This window comes from Protopterus annectens, chromosome 2.part0, assembly GCF_019279795.1.
Source record: "Protopterus annectens isolate FY-2018-M chromosome 2.part0, PAN1.0, whole genome shotgun sequence".
Taxonomy (NCBI): domain Eukaryota; kingdom Metazoa; phylum Chordata; order Ceratodontiformes; family Protopteridae; genus Protopterus; species Protopterus annectens.
The window spans coordinates 44,708,786-44,730,419 of record NC_056728.1 but is presented as its reverse complement, the minus strand read 5'-3'; the positions used below and the strand labels follow the sequence as shown (position 1 = coordinate 44,730,419).

At 43.6% G+C, this 21,634-nt stretch overlaps 1 protein-coding gene across 4 annotated transcripts in view; it reads left to right on the top strand.

Moving 5' to 3' along the window:
• HYLS1 (HYLS1 centriolar and ciliogenesis associated) overlaps window positions 1-21,634 on the top strand; it is a 418,183-nt gene that overhangs the window by 78,588 nt on the left and 317,961 nt on the right. For all 4 annotated transcript variants that reach the window (XM_044060530.1, XM_044060529.1, XM_044060528.1 and 1 more), the window contains one exon: window positions 14,867-14,943. In XM_044060530.1, the coding sequence (XP_043916465.1) occupies window positions 14,867-14,943 (77 nt within the window). The remainder of the gene's footprint in view (window positions 1-14,866; window positions 14,944-21,634) is intronic.

Here is a 21,634-nt window from a genome sequence, read left to right as displayed (position 1 = left end):
TCAACTAAAGCTAATTTTGAAAAGAAAGTTGCCAAAGATGCTAAGGATAACCATAAGGCCTTCTATGGCTACGTCAAAAACCTAAATGGCAATGCTCAGGTCTCTTCTGAGCTAGTACAAAATGGAACAAAATACATTGACCCTTCTGACATTGCTAACATCTTGGCTGACAGATTCAGTGCAAATTTCTCCCTCCTCTCACCACCTACAGGGCCTATTCTAGGGGATAGTGCAAGTCCAATTATTACTGATACGTTGGTTAACAAGGCTCTATCTAAAGCTAAAAACACTGCCTCCATGGGACCAGATGGTGTCCCAGGCTGTCATACGCGAGCTCCAAAAGGAATTAACCCCGCATCTTAATACCCTGTTCAGTCTCAGGCTCTCCACAGGATATGTGCCCATAGAATGGCGCACGGCAATGGTGGGCCTGCTTCACAAGGGTGGGGCCACAACTGACCCTGGGAACTACCGACCAATAAGCCTGACCAGTCTGATCTGTAAGGCTATGGAGTGAATCATTATGGAACTCATAAATGGAGAGATTGGGAACCTCAGTCACTGGACCCCACACAGTTCGGCTTTGCCAAGGGGAGATCATGCCTCCTAAACCTGGTGGATTTCTTTGAGACAGTTACTCAGGCTATAGATAAGGGGAAGGAGGTACACACGGCTTACCTTGACCTTGCTAAAGCATTTGACACCATTCCCCATTCAGGTATTATTGATAAGCTCACCGGCCTGGGCATAAACCCTTATGTCACAAGATGGATCGCAAACTGGCTCTCAGACAGATCCCATAAAGTAAGAGTAGCGGGATCTATGTCCGAATCCAGACCAGTAACGAGTAGTGTGCCTCAGGGCCCTGTCCTGGGGCCCCTCCTGTTTGGCATATACTTCTCAGAAGTACAGACAAGCAAGGAAGGGCTGTGGCTGACTACGTTTGCGGACGACTGCAAACTGGGTGCTATAATAGAGTCTCCGGCAGACATGGAGATCCTCCAGAGGGCCTAAATGAGACTGATGCATGGTGTCAAAGCCATGGTCTCAAGTTAAATGCAAAAAAATGCATAGTAATCCCCTTTGGAAAAAACAGAGTACCCGCAAACTACAACATAGGAGGTAATCCCCTGAAATCTGAAGAAGAAATAAGGGATCTAGGGACCCAAGTACATAGTCAGCTTTCCTTTGATAACTATGTTGCCAAAGTGGTTAGAAAATCCTTCTATGTGACCCATCTGATCACGAAAGGGTTCGCATCAAGATCTAAGGATGTAATGGTGCCCCTCTACTCTTCCCTCATCAGACCCATTATTGAGTACAATGCACCAATTGGAATGTACCTGGCTAGACATCTCCAGCAGCTGGTGAGACCACAAAGGTACCTAACCAAGAGGATTACTGGCCTCAAACAGTTGCCCTATGCAGCACGATTGAAAAAGCTAAGACTGTTCTCTGTTGCATACCGCTTTCTCAGAGGCGATCTCTAACGTACAGAGCCATGTCCAACTCAGAACTGTTGAACATGCTCCATCTTAGCAAAACCAAATCTACTCGAGCTACACGCTCTAGGGATATAAACCTCAACACAACAATGAATAGAACATGCTGGAGGGATAGATTCCCTTCGCAGAGACTTCCCTTACTATGGAACAGGGTCCCGGTCTACATAAGACAGAGCCCCTCACTATCACTCTTCAGGAGGAACCTTGATGAGTGGATGGGTAACAGAAAGTTCACACCGGGGATCACACCAACAGCACTACTAGATAGGGGCCAAGGGTACTAGCTGCTAGTACAAGGGTCTAGGGAACTACTAAAGGGGCGGTGAATACCGCACAACGTGGCTGGGCTAATATATGCCTTCGGGCAGACAGCCCAGTACCAACCTATGAACCTATATAAATGTTCAACCCATATAAAACATTTTATCTACATACTTATACAACTGACTACTCCAGTATATTTCTATATACCATAAAATAAAAATTAATAAAACTCATTATATACATTGCTTAAAAATATGTAATTAATTCATCTTGTTGTTCATTATACATAAATTCATCATAACATTCAGTATAAAATGTTCAGTGTAAAATGTATGAGTGTTAACCAATCAAATAACATGTAATATATAACTAATGCATATATATAAATGAATTAATTTCTAAAAATTCTGAGAATTCTAAAACCTACTTAATATAAATAAATAAATATTCATGTAAATTAATAATGAAGCTATAAAATAAAAATAATGAATGTAATATGTATTATGGGATAGATGAGTACAATAAATATAGTCTTGCTTAAATGACATTAATAGCACTTGTGATCATTGAATAATAAAATTATAGAATTTTTTTGCTATACTACCCTTGAATTAATCTTTGTCCTTCATCTAATATGTTATTATATAACTTATTTTATAGCCAAAATGGGTTTACTAGAGATGTGGTCATTAAGACCAGGCGGTGTAGAAGCATCCATAAATAGTTGCCACCACACTTGTACCTGAAGAGGGTTTTGTAATCACCTCCCCTGGGATCCATCCCAGTAGTTTCTAAAATAGCAAATTTGAAATCATGAGATTCTCCTTTCTTTTCTATGTGCCTATATAGGGCATTACTTGTGTCCTCCCTTCTGATGCTGTATGTATGGTCATAAATAAGTTTCCTAAAACATTCCTATATAAAAACATGCACATTGGGTACACTTAGCGATATATATAACCATTTTGGTGTTACAATTACCATGTTTAAACTTTACTGTAATATCTAACCCTTTCTCAATTAGGATGGTTTCCTCTTCTAATATACATGAACATTGATTACAGCACCCACATTTCTTAGTGTGTTTGCTGTTTTTATTATTAACACCCTTAACTGTTGATACTTGTTTATGATGATCCAAATAACTCTTTATATTCCTGCCCATCTTATATACAAAATTAGGTTTCTCTCCAATTATATCAGATAGGGCCTGATTCACCAACATTGAATTCCAATATTTATTTAATATACTTTTCACTTGCCTAACCTCTGGACAAATACCTAAGGATACATGAAAGTTGGTGTTTGTCACTTACTTGATCGTCCCTTTGTCCAATGATTTGGGTAGAATTACCAACAAGATGTGACCCCAATAAGGGTTTATACTTCATCCCCCATTCCTGTATAACGTACTGCCTCACATTGTTCATCATATCTATCTTGTAACCCCTCTCCTTGAACAAACTTGTTATATATTCCATTTCGCCTGTTATATCATCATAATGAGATGTCATTCGTGCTGCACGTATGCATTGCCCTTTAAAAATATTGTATTTTACCTGTTCAGGATGATAACTAGTGTATTCAAGGTAATCATTGGAGAAGGTATTTTTACGGTTGATACAAGATTTAAAACCCTATCTTGGCTAGAAATATAGGTGTCCAAATAGGCTATACCTTCATTATTAGATGAGTATGTAAATTTGAGGTACTCGCTACTAGTGTTTAAAAAATTGATAAACCCTTCAAATTTTTCAATACTGCCATCCCAAAGAATGTGTATGTCATCAAGAAATCTAGAATAGTGCTTGATACAATTGTAATACACGCTGGGGAAAAGAACAGTGTCTTCCCAGTCTAACATGACCAAATTTGCAAAAAATGGGGGCACAAGCTGCCCCCATTGCAACACCTCTTTGATGGAACTACAGCAACACAAAAATATCTTCACAGTATCTTCTCTTAATAATAATACACTTATCTCTGTTGAACCACATAACTCCTGGGTGTAATCATAGATGACCAACTAAACTTTGATGTACATATTCAGCAAACCATCAAAAAGACCCACCAAAAAAGTTGGTCTCTTATACTGACGTAAAAAATGCCTCACTATTAACGCCAAACATTCTCTAGCACAGACTTTCCTTCTCCCAACCTTACTTTATGCAGCCCCTATACTCACCAATATTCAGTTCAAATCTATTAGCTAAACTTGAAACTAACTATAACAAAATAGCCAGATTCGCTGCTAACCTTCCCTATCGCTCTCACCACTGCATAGCTTTAAAAAAACTACAATGGCTTGAGCAACATGACTAAATCCTTCTTCCCCAACACTACCTTAAATCAATCCTCCCGCTGCCCTGCCCTCACAGACCTCATCACTCCCTACTCTCCTAAACGTAACCTATGCAGCACAGATCTACATCTCTTGGACATCTACAAACCCAATAAAAATATGGGCACCCTTATACAGCCACTCCATCGACAATGCCTGGAGCAAACTTCTCCTTTCTCTATGAACAAACGGCAACTTCCTTAAAATCAAAAACTTCTAAAGGCTTTATTTATTAATTCCTGGACCTGTCCATGTCCCTCTCCCACCTAACCTACTCCCTTTTCTCTTCCCCATCTCTCTCATCTCTCACACTTTACAACTACTACTCATTTAAGGTCTGAATTTCTCTCTGATGGTAATCATTAGATGGAATCTAACTTTTTGTATTATATTTTATATAAAAAACAAAGTAGTGGCTTACTGGATAAGTGGCTCAGCAAGCAATGAAGTTCTGTCCCAAATGCTCATAAAGTACCCTTGTCTGAAGAAGCAGTGCATGGGTACTGCGAAAGCGCCAACATCCTTTTAATAAAGCACCTTTGGTTTTAAGTCTCCTACTGCTGTGGTTTGCTTCACTTTGAATATTATATTTTATGTACTTGTGTACCATGGCTGTTTAAACCCTCAGTATTACTCTTACATTCTAGCATGTTCATTTATAAGTTGTATTCTGTTTCTCCCATGTATATACACTTGTATGCTAATATTGTACAAATTTTTGTTTTTGTTATTTGTTTGTTTGTGGAGCTTTTCCCCTCTGGTCTCTGCTGAAAAAGAGCTCAGCTGCTCAGTCGGACTAACCCGGTTAACAAATGTCAAATAAAGTTCACATTGCAAAGTTACTGTAATCCTCATTGCCCTCTTTTAACCCATCAGGTGTGGTTCCCCTTCCTTTTGTTTCTTTTTTGAAGTTACCTTCCTTGGGTTTTCAATCCCATTCTGGATCTGATCTCTCACTCCATGAGCTTGGACCCGCCCAACCTTCAGACCCTAAATATGACCGCATGCTTCCTCCAGTTCTCTTGATGACCCAAAATCTCAAGCTTTCTGACAGTGATGCATTTCTTGTCTTCCTCTCAGAAGCTGTCTATGGGTAAGGTACATGCTAGTAAGTGGAAATGTTTTGCTTGTTGGGCTGCCTCTAAGGAGTTTGATTTCTTTTTGGCCCCCATCGAGGTTATTTTTGACTGGATTTGTTTCACTCAGGCTTAATTATTCTGCTGTTAAGATGCAATTGGCAACCATTTCCATTTTCCACATTGGTAGAAATAATTTGCCTTCATTCTCAAAATTTCCAAGGCTTTCCTCAAGGGTAACTTTTTCTTATGTCCTCCAGTCAGAGACCCTGTCCTTCCTTGAGATTTGTCCTTCATGCTTCAGGTGTCAACTGCTTCTCCCTTTGGTCCTTCTGCTATAGTTGACTTAAAGTTGTTGTCCTGGACAACCTTATTCTTGGTAGTGGTTACTTCCGCCAAGAGGGTGTCAGAGTTACAAGCCCTCTCCTCAGTGCCTTTGTACTTATCTTTTCTTAAGGGCACGGTTTCCTGTGCATGGTCTCGTCTTTTCTTCCTAAGGTGGTGGCAGAGAACAGTTTGAATTACCCCATTGTTATATGTTTTTTCCAGAGTTTTTCAAAAAAAGAGGAGTACTTGCTGCATTGTCTCAATGTTCACAGACAATTGAGGATAGAATAAAATCTTTCAGAAAGTCTAAACAGTTTTGTCTCTCTTTCAAAAACCTGGTTGTTCATTTGTCTAGGCAACTCTGCTTCTCTATCACAGCTCAAAAAAAATAATTTCTTTAGTTACACTATTTTGCTCACCTAGCATTTCAGACAGAGTACTCTGCAGGAAATTTTTAAAGTCTACCAACTCACTGTCCCAAAAAATATATTCCAAATTACCTCTTTCTTCTCCATCACACCTCCATTTGCATTATACCGGAGTAAAAATTCTTTGGAGACTATTTGGGGTATGGAAATACCTGTGCAAACACTTCAAGCAAAGATCGTAAATCTTCAAGACTTTGTTGCATATTTGGGAGCTGTATGTCCTCCCAGTGTTGTGAATCGCTTCTCCAATCTCTCTTCCCAGTCTTTTCTGAACCTCTTCTGATTGTTTCCTATAGTTATCATGCAATATTTTATATGCTCTACTAATTTTTTTTAACAGCAGCTTCTGATACAGATTCTACTAAAAACTACCAGTGCTGGTATTTTGCTTAGGATCCCCCTGTGTCTGTCTCTTTCTCTATACCTTTCCTATCAAGGACTGATCTCGGAGCAATATCTAGCCTACAGTTCAAATGAATTCTTGGCCTCTTTCCATTGTATTACCTTTCCCTCTGTAATTATTTGCTCCCAATACCTCTGTTCCTTTGCCAGTTGTCTTCAGTAAATTCCAGACCCCTCTTGCATATTCTCTGAACCCCTAATTGCAGTCATCCATATTGGCAGACTCTCCTTTCTCCATTTCCGTATACTATTCAGAAGTAATTCATAATTTTTTTCTACCTTTCTCTGCTGTTTAATCCCTACTGACAGTCAGTATCCACCAGCTGATTACCCCCTTACTGTCCATTCCTTAACTGTTTGGCAAACTGTTTGGGTGAGAGCTGGCTGGTGGAGAGGCTATGTTCAGGCAGACTCTGGGATTGTGGTCTTTAATTCCTCCCTGTAATGGCTTCATGTGTACACATCTGAGGCTGAATCTGCAAACCTGGATTGATGATGAGTGCATGCTTCCACATTTGTCAGTTTCTCTTCAGTCTCTGTCCGCTGCTTGGTAGACTGGGGCACAAGTCCCTGCCCTTATGGTGTACACTTTTATATCTCAACTCCCCCCGTGTCAGTACTGCAGTAGATGAGGGCACCACCCTCCACATACCTCTCCACTGTCCAGATTTTCACAGAATGTTCAGATTTTTACCTCATATTTTTGGTCTGCTCCTCTTAAAATTTGTGTTTTATGGCAGACTGCAGAGGACTGAAGTCACTAAATAATGACATACATTTGAGTTTCAGACTTCATATCCATCAGAAAATGCAAGCTAACGCAAAACCTGTTATGCTGGCAACATTATAAGTTTAATAACAAAGATATTTAAAATCTTTCCCCGTTTTTTTAGGTCTTTGTCCACTCATTATTTAAGGCTTTGTCTAGGTTTCTTGTGTTAGGAAGTTGAGATCTATGGCCCTCCATGCTGGATAGGTAGGTCTGTGGTGGCCTCTCAGTCCCACCCTGATACACCTTGGGTCGACTCTTCCACCACCTTGGTTGTCTTGGTCATTGTTGGAGCAACATTCCTGTATAGCAGCTCAAAAATAGTCATTGTGAAAGAACTTGCAGATTGCATTGGGATAGTGAATTTGTTTAAGCTGGGGCACTGTATCTTTTTATACCACTGCTGGTTCAGCAGCATATGCTGCTGGGAAACCATCAGAGCAGGTAATATTGAGGGCTATGATGCTGTGTTCATGAACCTTGACAGAGGCTGGAAGTGCAGCCTCCACCATTTTCCAAAAGCAGATGTTTAAAGCCTGATGTTAAGTTGTCCATCTCGCCTTCATTCTTGCTGGATGGGTTCGGAGCCGACCTCGGCTCCGACTCGGCCACTCTAAAAGCTCGAGAGTTGGTTCCACCGGCTCGAGGCTCCCCTTATATCCCACAATGCTAGGCGGTATTACCTCAGATCTCGTTTGCCGCTACAGCGATCGAGGTGTTTGGTTTCTACCGGCTTCAGGTCAGTTATTATAGAGTAATCTACAGTCTATTTAAACCCCTTTAATTTAACCTATTATAGTTATTTCCCTTAACTTAGTGGATTTAGACCCTTTTCCCTTCTGTTTATCCACCCTTTTTTCCACTAAGAACTTATAAGTTCTTCCCTCAGGCCTTCGGGCCCTTCCATCCCCTTAGTGGAGTGTATGTGTTTTTTGTTAGGGATCTAAAAAACTTGTGTAAAGTGTAATTTTTTTAGTTAAACTTGTGAAAAGTGTAATCGGTGTGTTTCAGTGTGTGTGTGGTTACACTTTCCTTGACAATGTCTAAGGACTTAAAGGTCTCAGGCTTCAAGAAGTGTGACTCGTGCTGTCAGAAAATGTCTCTGACAGACGGTCACACTTCTTGTGTGTACTGCCTGGGACCTTTACACCTGCAGGACTCTTGTGCTGTATGCCATGGCTTCAGCCCTAGAGTCCTGCAGGAAAGAAAAAATAAACTCATTTTAAGAGGTTTGCTTAAGCCTGAGGGTTCCCTTACTGCTACTTCGGGCAAACCCTCTAAGGCTTCTAGGTCCTCGACTCCAGCTTCTGAGTCGAGGCCTAGGGCTTCGAAACCTCCTGCTACATCAGCTCCGGCTGGAGCCGATGAGTCTCAGACTGCAGCTTCTGTGGTTTCCTCGGCTCCGGCTGGAGCCGAGGCATTGGAAATTCCTGTGTCGGCTCCGATCAGACCATCGGAGCCGACATCTAGAAAGAGGTCTAGGTCACCGTCCCTTGGCTCCGTTCATTTGGCTCCAGCGTCTCCCTTGCTGTCTGAACGGAGCCATAGATCTCACTCCTCTAGGTCATCGAGGCTTTCGGATCATGACCTTCAGAGGGTAGTGAGTCGACTTCTTAAGTCCGAGGCACTGGCCCAAATTCTTCAGAGCCCGACTCATCAGTCGATGCTTGACCCTGTCCCTCAAAATGTTCCTCCTCCGACTCCTTTGAGCTCGGAGCTGGGGCGTTTCGGAACCGAGACTGTGGTAGCGTCGGAGCCGATACAATTGTCTTCGGCTCCGTCGTCGGCTCCGATTTCTTCCTTGGAAGAATCTCGGCACCGGACTTCCCTCGTCGGCTCCGAGGGGGTGAGTGGCATCGGACCCTTGTCCGACCCCGCTCTCCCTCTCGGTGCCTCGGCGCTGGTGAGTTCGGCTCCGACATCGGCCTCGGAGCCATCACTGTCGGTGCCGAGGGGGGTTCTCAGCTTTTCGGAGTGGGGACCTCTGGCTCTGCCCGACAGGGGTGCGTTCGAGGTCATGCAGAGTGTGTTGGAACCTGGTTCAACTCCACAGTCGGCTCCGTCCGCCCCTCCCTCTTCGGTGCCTCAGGTTATGTCTTCTCACTCCCTCATCCCAGACCGCAGAGAGCCAGCTCCTCAAGAATCCCCTGTGGGGATCTCATCCTCTTCCGAGGCCTCTCCTGAATTGGCAGGGGAGCCCCCTAGGAAGAGAAAGTGTAAGAGGAAACACATAGACTCACCTGAGTCTGTCACCTCTGACACAGATTTAGAGGATTCCGAGGGTTCCCCCTGTTCCCCTTCTGAAGATGTCTCCTTTGCAGACATTCTAGAAATCCTGAAACAGAGGGGAAATTGGCCAGTCCTTAACCCTTCGGAGGATGAATCTGTGTATCTTGAGGCGTTTGGCTCTCGCCCTTCCACCTCCTGGGTGTCCCCCCCTTTGACCCCCTCATGCAGGTGGTAGCAAAAAAGGCTTGGACGGCTCCTGACTCAGTGGACCCCACCCCCAGGAGACCTTCAAAGTTTATCACAGCACCAGCAGATAAACAATTTCTGACCAAGGGAGTTTCTGTGGATGCTATGGTGGTAGCTGCTGCCACTAAGAAGGAACTAGCTGATCCTTCGGTGCCTGTCCATCCTCCTAACAAGGAATCTAGGTCTATGGACAGGTACGGGAAGCGGATGTTTTCGTCAGCGACCTTTGCTATGCGTTCGCTGAACTACCTATGCCATTTCACTCGTCTTCAAAGAGATTTGATCAAGGAAGCGAGTGACATGTTGAAGGATCCTACAGCTGCGGGGTTTCAGGACAAGATGAACACTCAGCTGGCTATCCTAAATTCTATAGCAAACTCCTCTATGCGCCTCCTTTCATATGCGGCTGATGGAGCGAGCAGAGCCGCAGGGACAGGTGTGGCCTTACGCCGGCATGCCTGGATGCGGCTATGCAATTTTGTGGACCCCTTTAAAACGTCTTTCACTAATTCCCCGTTTGATGGATCATCTCTCTTTGGTCCTCAAGTGAAAGAAACCTTGACGAGGTGCGAGACGGATGGCAAAACTCTTTCTGCCGTCGGAGTCCATTTTTCTACTCCTTCTAGGCCTTACCCCAAAGGCCAGAAAAGTGGGAAAATGTGGTTCCGCAAACAATCTCAAGGGACTTTGCCTGACGCACAAAGTCGGTTCCCCTCCAGAGGCAGAGGGGGGAACAATAATGGTAGAAGTCGCCCTAGAGGCAGGGGGGGTCCGCAGAACCAGGGCAATCGAGAAACCTTTTCCGATAAGCCCTTTCAGCATCCCTGAGGTGTTGCCCGACTGTCCACCTTCGGAGGCAGCCGGGGGAAGATTGTCACTGTACCCAGAAGCCTGGCGATCCCTAACTCAAGACAAGTGGGTACAGTCCATCATTTCCGAAGGCTATTCCATTCCGTTCTTTCGTATTCCAAATCAATCAAAAAAATCCCTTCCAGATGTTCCACCCGCTCAAAGGGATCAAGCAGCGTTGGAAATTTCAAAGTTGCTTGCAAAAGGAGCCATTCAGCCAGTGCCAGCAGACCAGCAAGGATCCGGAATCTACTCCAAATTCTTTTTGGTTCCAAAGAAAACAGGGGACTGGAGACCCATTTTGGATCTCAGTATCTTGAACAAGTCGGTCAAGAAAACAAGATTTCGGATGGTCACGCTACAATCCATCCTACCCCTTTTGGGAAAGGAAAACTGGATGTGCTCTATAGACCTCCAGGATGCGTACTATCATAAAAATGAACAGACGCTCCAGGAGATTTCTCCGCTTCCGGCTCGGAACCAGTCACTTTCAATTCAGAGCCCTGCCCTTTGGTCTCACCACTGCCCCCCGGGTGTTTACCAAATGCATGGCAGTGGTAGCTTCTCACCTGAGACGTCAAGGATTCCAGGTGTTTCCATATTTGGACGACTGGCTCCTCACAGCTCCTACCAAGCATCTTCTTCTAATGGCCAGAGACTACACCTTTCGCATTTGTCAAAAGTTAGGCATATCAATAAATTGCGAAAAGTCTGTTTTGTCGCCTTGTCGTGCTATTACCTTCATAGGCGCAAATCTAGACACAGTCTACATGTCTGCGAGACTAACAGATCAAAGAATAGCAGACATACGCAAAATGGTCTCCCTTCTCTTCCACAGCAACAGAGTCAAAGCCAGGTTAGTTCTGAAAGTACTGGGGATTATGGCAGCTGCTATCCCTCTTCTTCTATTAGCCAGATTCCACATGATAATCCTTCAATGGATGCTCTTCACACAATGGTCATACCAGCAACTTCCGATGTCCCACACCATTATGATTACGCAAGCATGCAAGAATCATCTTCTTTGGTGGATGTCTTCCCCTCAGCTCTCCCTGGGAAGACCCTTTGTTCCTACCCCTCCGGTTGCTACTCTGACAACGGACGCCTCCCTGATCGGGTGGGGGGGGCATTATCAGGGCAGAACTGTCCAGGGCATATGGCAACCAGATGAATGCCACTTGCATATAAATGTTCTAGAGATGAGAGCAGTGCTTTTAGCGTTGCAAGCCCTTCAAGACTCTCTTCCCTTGGGAACGATAGCGATCCAGACGGGCAATATGTCTGTAGTGTGGTATATCAAGAAACAAGGCGGAACCAGGTCCTATCCCCTATATCGAGAAGCACTCAGACTGTGGCAATGGGTGATTTCTTCTCAGCGGTTTCTGATAGCAACACACATCCCCGGGAAGTCCAATCAAATCGCGGACAAGTTGAGCAGAGCTATCCTCATGCCTCACGAGTGGTCTCAGAAAGATTCTATTGTGGAGAAAATTTTTCTCAAGTGGGGTCAGCCTTGCTGCGACCTTTTTGCTACTCCCCAAAACAGCAAGTGCAGAGATTATTTCACCCTATTCCCGTTACCAGGCCAGTCCAGCAGAGACGCTCTAGTCCACGTTTGGCCCCGGGGACTTCTGTATGCATTTCCTCCCTTCCCACTAATCTCTCAAGTGATACAGAAAGCTATCGCTCAGAAGGCCTCTCTGATCCTCATTGCTCCTTACTGGCCTCGACAGGTTTGGTTCCCCTTTCTACATCAATTTCTGTTGGAGCAACCTTGGCATCTGGACCTAGTTCCAGATCTTTTGATCCATCAATCGGGTCAGTTACATCGCTCCCTTCCCTCTCTGAACCTCACTGCTTGGTTCCTCCAATTCCAACCTTAGCCAGGCTTGCTCAAATATCTCAATCTGTTCGAGATATTTTGATAGCTTCCCACAAATCTTCCACTCGGAAGATTTATCTTAGTAAGTGGAAACGTTTGCCTATTGGGCTCAAGGAAGGACATAGATCCTTTCACTGCTTCCATCCAGATAGTCCTTGATTTTCTAGCTGAACTCTTCCATGCAGGTTCATCTCCTTCTACTCTTAAAGTTCAATTGGCAGCTATTTCTAACTTTCATGTGGGCATTTCAGATTCTGCCATCATGTCTCACAGGCTTTGCAAAGCTTTTTTGAAGGGAGTTTTTCTTCTCAGACCTCCTGTAAGAAATCCTCCTCCTTCTTGGGACCTTAATTTAGTTCTCACATCTTTGATTCTTCCCCCTTTCGAACCTGCAGCTTCCTGTTCATTGAAATTGCTATCCTGGAAGACTATCTTTCTGGTAGCTATTACTTCAGCTAGAAGGGTCTCAGAACTTCATGCACTCAGCAGTCGACCTCCTTATCTGTTTCATAAAGACAGAGTATCCTTACGAACCAATCCATCCTTTTTACCTAAAGTAGCCTCTGCGTCTAACCTAAATCAAACCATTGACCTCTCTGTGTTTTTTCCTAACTTTTCTAACAGGTCTGAACAAAAATTGCATTGGTTAGATGTTCGTCAGTTAAGGTATTATTTGGATAGAACCAAACAGATCAGGAAAACTGACCAATTGTTTGTCTCTTATGCAGAAGGCAGAAAGGGACTTTCAGTTTCGAAGGTATCACTCTCCAGATGGCTAACATCTCTGATTTCCTTTGTTTACGAAATTAGACACCAAAAGCTGCCTAGCAAACCTAAGGCCCACTCCACCAGAGCTTTGGCTATTTCTATAGCCTTCCAAGACAGACTGCCTATTGACACCATTTGTGCAGCGGCTACTTGGGCTACTCCTCACACTTTCATTTCTCATTATAAGTTGGATTTAGCTTCTAGACATAGAGCTAACTTTGGTTCCACTGTTCTCAAGAGTCTGTTCTGATAGGCCACCCGGGACAAGGTGCTAGGGACGCGGTCCCATCCAGCAAGAATGAAGGCGAGATGGACAACTTAACATATAGAAGTTATGTTCTTACCATAACGTTCCATGTTAGTTGTCTTCTTCGCCTTCTTCTTGGCCCCACCCTCCTTCCCCCTAGCCTGGACAGACCTAGAGGAGTTTGATTGTGACCTCTTTTTCTACCACCTCTATTGTATATATGTATATGCTATACTTTGCATATATTCCTTTCATCAGGTTTCAGGTCACCTTTTTCCCTTCCTTTTATAGAGGTGGGTTTTTCCCTTTTTTCCAGTGGTTCTGGAGTTACTTTTTGGCTGGGCCTAGCTTACAAACGAGATCTGAGGTAATACCGCCTAGCATTGTGGGATATAAGGGGAGCCTCGAGCCGGTGGAACCAACTCTCGAGCTTTTAGAGTGGCCGAGTCGGAGCCGAGGTCGGCTCCGAACCCATCCAGCAAGAAAGAAGGCGAGAAGAAGACAACTAACATGGAACGTTATGGTAAGAACATAACTTCTATTTAAGGGACACAGGAAGTAATTTACATTTTTCCATCACAGCCGTGCACACTATGACTTCCCAGAAGTTAAACATGGATGTGGGCCTAGGCATTTGCCAGCCCCAAGGAAGGATTGGCCTTAGTACAGGAGTGGAGATACGGATTCTGTAATTTCTTAATCAGGGGGTGGGCAAAAAAGCCAATAAACAAAAGACCATTAGTATGGAACTTCTTCACCAAAAAAACAAATTTCATGCTGAGGCATTCTGGACTTACAGACATAATCCTAACTTAAGAAAAGGGGGGGGGGTGATTACACCTTTGCCAAACTCAATAAATTGTTATGACTGTACAGTTGAACAGCACTAGAATAAAATTGAATTTATTTTTGCTTCAGAATCGTGAGAGTAAATCAGAAAAGAGCATCTGTGACTATGTAAGTTGGATGCCTTTACTGGGGAAAATTAAAAGGGGATAATGTGTCAAAGATTACACAGATATACAATTGGAAGACAAACTTTTGATAAATCTGAATTTTTACAGTAGGTAATTTAATGAATGGACTGCAGGAACTGTGGCTGTAGTGTACCCAGACTTCTTCATAAGGCATCCCCTGCTGTACTTTACAAAAGATTAGAAATTAGTGTGATGAAATGGAATAAAGATATTTAACTTGGTAAGACACTGACTGAGCAGCAGATTATTATGTTTTTGACACGGGTGTCCATAACAGAGCACTTCAGTGACCGGTACTTGGGCCTTTCCCTTTTCATTATTTTCCTAAGTGATTGAGTAGAAAGAAAGGTGACTTGTTTTGTACTTGACATAAAGTTATACAGATAGGACTGATGTGTGCCATGTAGGACTGATCAAGAAGGAAAATTAAATTAACTGTAGTGTGTGACCGCATAAATGCAATGTTGGTAAATGTAAAATAATATTTACAGAGCAGAATAAATCTAATGAAAGGTATGTAAGCGCACATATACCAAGTATTCACTTTCTCTTGCAGGGAATAGAGCAAGCCACATGCAGCACCAGTTTCCTGAGTCCAGAGATTGCTGTATTCCTTTAGACCATGGAAAACAGGTTAGTCTCAGTACCTTGTTTTCAACAAATTCTGTTCCTCCCACTTATTTTAGTAACTTAAACTCGTTTAAGATTTCTCTCTAAATTCTTCATAGAAAGTTGGCTCTGTGGAGAAGGCCAGAGTTTCAATGGTGAGTGTTTTGTAGTTCAACGTGTTATGAAACATTCTGATTATAATTTAATGTTCTATGTATAAAAAAACTTTTTTTTTTAAACACCTTTATTGAATTATCACTTGTGACGCAGGCAAATTTTCATTTACATAAAAGTAATCAAAGTATATTAACAAATTCATGTTGACAAATATTATACTTCATATATATTGCTGTATGTCATGTAACCTAAGCAACATTACATAAATTATTCGATTTCTGCCTTTTTTAAGTAAACATTTTTATTGAACCATCACTTATGATATAGGCAGTCATACATTTATATAAAAGACAACAAACCACACCAACACAATCCTGGTTGCAAGCATTTTGCATCACAAACCACACTCCCAGTTGCAAACATTATACATCACTTGTAATCTACCCAATAATTTTCACATAACTAATTTAAGTCCTGCCTTCTTTTAAACCTCATTCCTCCCCTGTATGTATTGTTCCCACAATTCCCATTTTTTCTGTGTACTTTGCTCCTACCCTTTTCTAAAGATTTCATATCCAGTTGTTTTTATCTCTGTTATGATATTCACTACTTCTAGTTGAGAATTTTTAGGAATATGTTTTGAATTTTAAAATATGTTTAAGGTTATCTGATAATTAAAAAAAATAGTAGTACTACAGTAGCTGTAGATCTGTTTGCATTGTGGGAAGTTAGCTGCAGAAGCTTTTAAAAGCTGGTACTACATTTGCAGCCAAACCTGAGTGCTGTAGCATTCCGTGCAGGCAGGGTATAAACTGTAGCAGCTGTCTGCTATATTTGTAGCAATTTGCTACAGCTTAAAAAAATCAAGTAAATCAGGAGCATCATAGTGCCCATTTTATTTTAATAAAACGTGAATGCTGTGGCCCTCATGCAAGCAGGGTATAAACAGTACCATATGTTTACATTTTAAAAAATAAATAAATATATATACATTGGAGGAGGGTTGGGAGCAGGGTACAGAAATGGGACATGAATGGCTGGGACAGGAGGGAAGGTGAAGTGTGAGGTGTGTGTCATGCATTTGGCCACCTGGTTGGTATGACAGTAGACGGCAGGTCCTTTATTTATTTATTTTTTTCGCCTTTCAGTGGAATAACTGGTGGGGGCATAGATCTAACTGTTACAGGCAGATCACTTACACTGTACCATTCGCTTTATTACAGTGAGTTGTGTTTATTTTTTTTCTGCTCTTCACTTGAGCTGACAGGTAGGGTGCTGGTTCATTTTACCTGCCAAGGGCATTGGTTGAACCAGCTAATATTCTGCTGAGCACAATCTAAAAGTTATCTCACCTCCTGCCAAGATAGACTGTCCATTCAGACAGTGGTAAAGCACTTGCTACAACATCCCACTTCATTGGAATCCCTAGGCCTGGAGATCTTGGGGACTGTAGCAGCAACGAGTAGTCTAGTACCTTTTTCTGTGCTTCCACATGAAGGGCTTACAGTGGATGTCCTTCAAGAATGCAACTGCAGTCCTTACATATGGGTTGTCCTGCCTCAGGCAGCCCTTCGATCGGCCGGATTCCAAAGTCTGGGTCCGGCATCAGCTGATGTCGGCTCCTACCTGACGTCAGAGCGGCCAGGGTATAAAAGCATCAGCCGCCGCCATCTTCTTCATTCTTTCTTGCCGCGCGGTGCCTTAAGCAGAAGCAGTTCGCAAGTGCCGGTCGGCCAGCTCCTGTGTTTTCAGATACCGAAGTCATCAAAAAGCTAAGTACCCCATTGGGGAACCTTTTCTTGCCTCAGCCGATGTCAGATAAAACTGCAAAAGTTAATAATTGCTTGTCTTGTGGTAAACAAATACCTCATAAGGACTTCCATTCTTACTGCCTTCCCTGCCTCGGCCCAGACCACGACGTCTCGGCCTGTGCTGCCTGTGCTTGCTTCAATAAGCGCACACTTAGGCGCCGGGCAGAATTTGCTGTAGACTTTTTTGGAGAAAATTACTCCTATATCTTGCCGTCGGAACTACCGACAGCACATACTTCCAAAAAACAGAAGGACCGGGACCGACATCCGCGGCCCGCGACTTCCAACGACTCCACGCTAAAGCCTACCGTGAGTGCATTGGTCTCTTCGGAGGCGGTAATTCTACCGCTCCTGGCCGACAACACCGTTTTACCGCTCACTTCGGTACCGGAGGCTACCCCGGTGCCGGTTGTTGATTTTCCCCCTGAAACCGAAGCCCAAGATTTGCCTGACACCATACTGGTGGACAAAGTTACTCCAGCACGTGGGGCAGCAAGGCCTCCTGTGCCTATGTCCATTAAGGCCTACACACGTGCTAAGGCTGCCAGCTTGGCTAACTCTCACCCTCCTAAATCTTTTCCACAGGGTTCAACTTCTGATAAACAGATCATGACTTTAGCTGCAGATCTAATTTCTTTAATCAGGAGCTCTCAGGCTCATCCAGACAGAGGTTCTCAGCCGCCTTCAGACAAAAGGCCTAGGGTTGAGCAGGTGGATACTCTTTCCTCAGAGGAGGCCTCTGGTGAGTCAGATCATTCAGATTCCCAGGAAGAATCCTTCCCGGCCTACGAGGATTCGGATGCTGATGAATCCATTCCCTCTGCCTCTCCTCCTGAGGATATTTCTTTCGGGGAGATTCTCCACTCCATGAGAGAGCATTTTCAGTGGCAGGGCCAGGATTTCTCCGACTCTAGGAAAAGGCTTCGGACTTTCCTTAAGTTACCCCAGCACAGGCCTTTAGCTATACCCCCACTGTTAGATGTATTGGATGACGTGTTCTCAGACTCCAGTACTTCTCCTGATTCTCTCCCCCCTGCTCCGGTCAAGTCGGACAGATATTACAGGGTTCCTGAAACTCATAAACATTTCTTTAAGGCACACTCTGTTGATCTAGACACTATTTCTCAGGGGCCCAAAGGAGTGGCCACCTCCACGGCCAAAAATCCTTTGCCCGCAGACAGGGAATCTAGGTCCCTGGAGAGGTGGGGTAAAAAAGTTTATACTTCATCCACCCTTGCCATGAGGGCAATTAACTGTCTTTTTCATATGTTTCAGTATCAGGATTTCTTGATGGATGATTTACAGAAAAAAATTAGCCTCTCCTGAGCCTTTAGATAGAAAGGCCTTGCAGGATTTGGTACATAATGCTCAGCAGGTTAGCAATCATTTTCTTCAGTGTGGTTATGATGCATTGGAAGCTTCATGTAGGTCAGCTATGACAGGGGCCGTCATACGTACACATGCTTGGTTGAAAGAACAGACGTTGCCAGATCATGTTAAAATAAAGCTTCTAGATGCACCTCTGGAAAAAGATAAGCTATTTGGTGCTAATGCACAGGGTGTGTTGAAATCAATAGAGGAAAAGGCTAAATCAGTACAAACAGTCAAAGATTTCCTCCAGGTTCAGCAGGAATTGGCCTTCAAAGAATTGGTCCTTTCCAGACACTGATGAGTTCCAAAGGGGAAAAAACAGACGTGCTCGAGGTAGAGGACAATACCGAGGCTCCTACAGGGGCCGCCAATGGCAACCAACAAATCAGAGAAGTGGCACAGGGACTTCTGCTGCTCCACAGGTACAACCACAATGACTTGACTTTGACACCGCCGACCAAGGCTCAAAGAGAAGCACCTTTAGGCGGAAAATTATCCTTATGTTCAAAAAATTGGCACGTTTTTACAAAGGACAAATGGATTTTGGACATAATAGACAAAGGTTACAGGTTCCAGTTCCATACCTAACCAGCAAGACAAGGCATGCCAAACCTGCCACACAATCAAAGGGCAGAGGCACTCTTACAAGTTTCAAAGCTACTACAAATCAAAGCAATAGAAAAGGTTCCTCCTCAGGAACAAGGCCAGGGATTCTACTCAACTGTTCCTTGTTCCAAGAAAAGAAAAGCAATGGAGACCTATACTAGACTTGTCCGCTCTAAACACTTTTCTCATTGTGCCAAGATTCTAAATGCTGACGTTACAGCAACTCCTTCCCATGCTGGGCAAGGGGTCTTGGCTGGTTACTCTGGACCTCAAGGAGGCATACCTGCATGTCCCAATCAGACACAGCTGCAGAAGATACCTCAAATTTCTTGCAGGGCCAGAGCATTATCAATTCTCAGCATTGCCTTTTGGCTTATCTACTGCGCCCAGAGTATTCACGAAATGCCTGGCATCAGTATTTGCGCACTGCAGACTCCAGGGGATACAAATATACCCTTACCTGGACGACTGCCTTATTCAAGCGGACAGCAAGCAAGCCTTGATAAGAAACTTGGACTATGTCATTCGTCTACTGCAGGCTTTGGGATACACAGTCAACATTCAAAAATCAAGACTACTGCCATCCCAACAAATTTTTCTAGGAGCCAAACTGGACACAGATTCACAAATGGCTTACAAAAGAAAAACAAGAACCAGTTTACTCCTGATTCCACTGGCAAGACTACACATGAGAAAACTACAATGGTACCAAAAAAGTTTATGGTTTCAACACAGCCACAACTTAGAAGTAACTATTCCACTCATTCCATGTCTACAAAAGGAATTTTTGTGGTGGGCACAAGCAAGCCTGCTAAACAAAGGCATGTCCTTCAGCAAACCTCAAGCAAGCCAAACCATTACAACAGATGCCTCAGATCATGGATGGGGGGCGCACATGGAAGGCAGATGCATTCAAGGGCAATGGGCTCTCCGGGAATTGCATCTGCACATCAATCAAAAAGAGATGTTGGCAGTGATTCATGCAATCGAGGCCTTCGGAAAATATCTTCAGCAAGGTCATCTGCTAATAAAGACAGACAACACCACTGCTATGTGGTACATAAACAAACAGGGAGGCACCCATTCTTACCCCCTCTGCGACTAACAATGACTCTTTGGGAAAAGTCCCTGAAACTGAACATACAGTTGCAATCCCAGTTTGTTCCAGGCCAGGACAATGTTCTGGCGGACAGTCTAAGCAGAAACATCATGGATCCGCACGAATGGATGTTGCATCCAGACATTGTTTCACAAATAACTCATGCATGGGGAAGGCCGGACATAGATCTTTTTGCCTCACACCTCAATCATCATCTGAAGAAGTTTTGCTCAAGGACACACCATCCTCAAGTCTGGAGAATGGATGCTCTCTCCTTCAGCTGGAATTCTCTAACAATCTATGCATTCCCACCTCTACCATTAATGACCAAGGTGTTACTGAAGATCAAAGCAGAACAACCGAAGGGCATTTTGATAGCTCCAGACTGGCCGAGGCAGCACTGGTATACATTACTAAGGAGCATAACTCGCACCAAGCCGTGGCCCCTGCCTCAATGGCCTCTGCTTATAACTTAGCACAATTACAGGACTGTTCATCCCAACTTGCAAACATTGCAACTGACAGCTTGGAGGGTTCCATGATTTCTCCCCATATCTCTCTCTCCAAAAAAGTTCAAGAGATCTTACTGGAAGCATGCAGGCCTTCCACCAGAAAAACTTATTCAGCCAAATGGAAGAGATTCAACATCTGGAATGCCAACAGGGGTCAGGATGCATCAGTAATGAGCATCCCACAGATACTAGAATACTTGGCAGAAATGCTTCACAATGGCCTTTCATATTCTTCCATAAAAATACACACTTCAGCAATTTCAGCAAAATACAACTGTGATCCACCTGTGTTTTCACATCCTTTGCTAAGACCGTTTCTAAGAGGGATAAAGAATATCAAACCTCCAAGGAAACCACCAGTGCCTGCATGGGACCTCAACTTCGTCTTGGAAAAATTAACCCTACCACCTTTTGAGCCAGCAGCATCTTCAGAATTGCAATTTCTCTCCTGGAAAACAGTTTTCCTGTTGGCAATTACTTTAGCAAGAAGAGTCTCGGAGATACAGGCCCTCATGGCAGTACCTCCATTTCTCATTTTCCATCAGGACATAGTCTCTTTAAGAACCAATCCTTCATTTATGCCAAAGGTGATATCCAGGGTTTCTCTAAATCAAGCAACTCACCTGCCTAGTTTCTTTCACAATCCTCAAAATAAAGGAGAAAAGCTTCTGCACACTTTGGACATACACAGACAATTGTGCTACTACTTGGACAGAACAAAGGCCAACAGAAAGTCAGACCAACTATTTGTAGCTTATGCAGCTGGAGTACAAGGAAAGACAATTTCCAAGCAAACAATTTCAAAATGGATTGGAAACTGCATCAGTTTCTGCTACTCTTTCCATGGAAAAGGTATGCCAGCCAATATCAGGCCACACTCCACCAGAGCTACAGCCACCTCCACAGCCTTTCTAAGAGGGGTGGCTACAAAGGACATTCTAGAAGCTGCTACATGGAGCTCCGTGCATACATTTTCCAAGCATTACAACCTGCCTTTATATTCCAGATCCCGAGCAGGCTTTGCTTCAGCAGTCCTGCAGGGCATTTTAGCTACACCATCCTTGTCTTAGATCCTACCACCCCCAGCTTGGCTATGGTATTCAACCCATATGTAAGGACTGCAGTTGCATTCTTGAAGGACATAGTACAGTTTTGTACCTACCATAAATGTAGATGTCCGATAGATATGCAACTGCAGT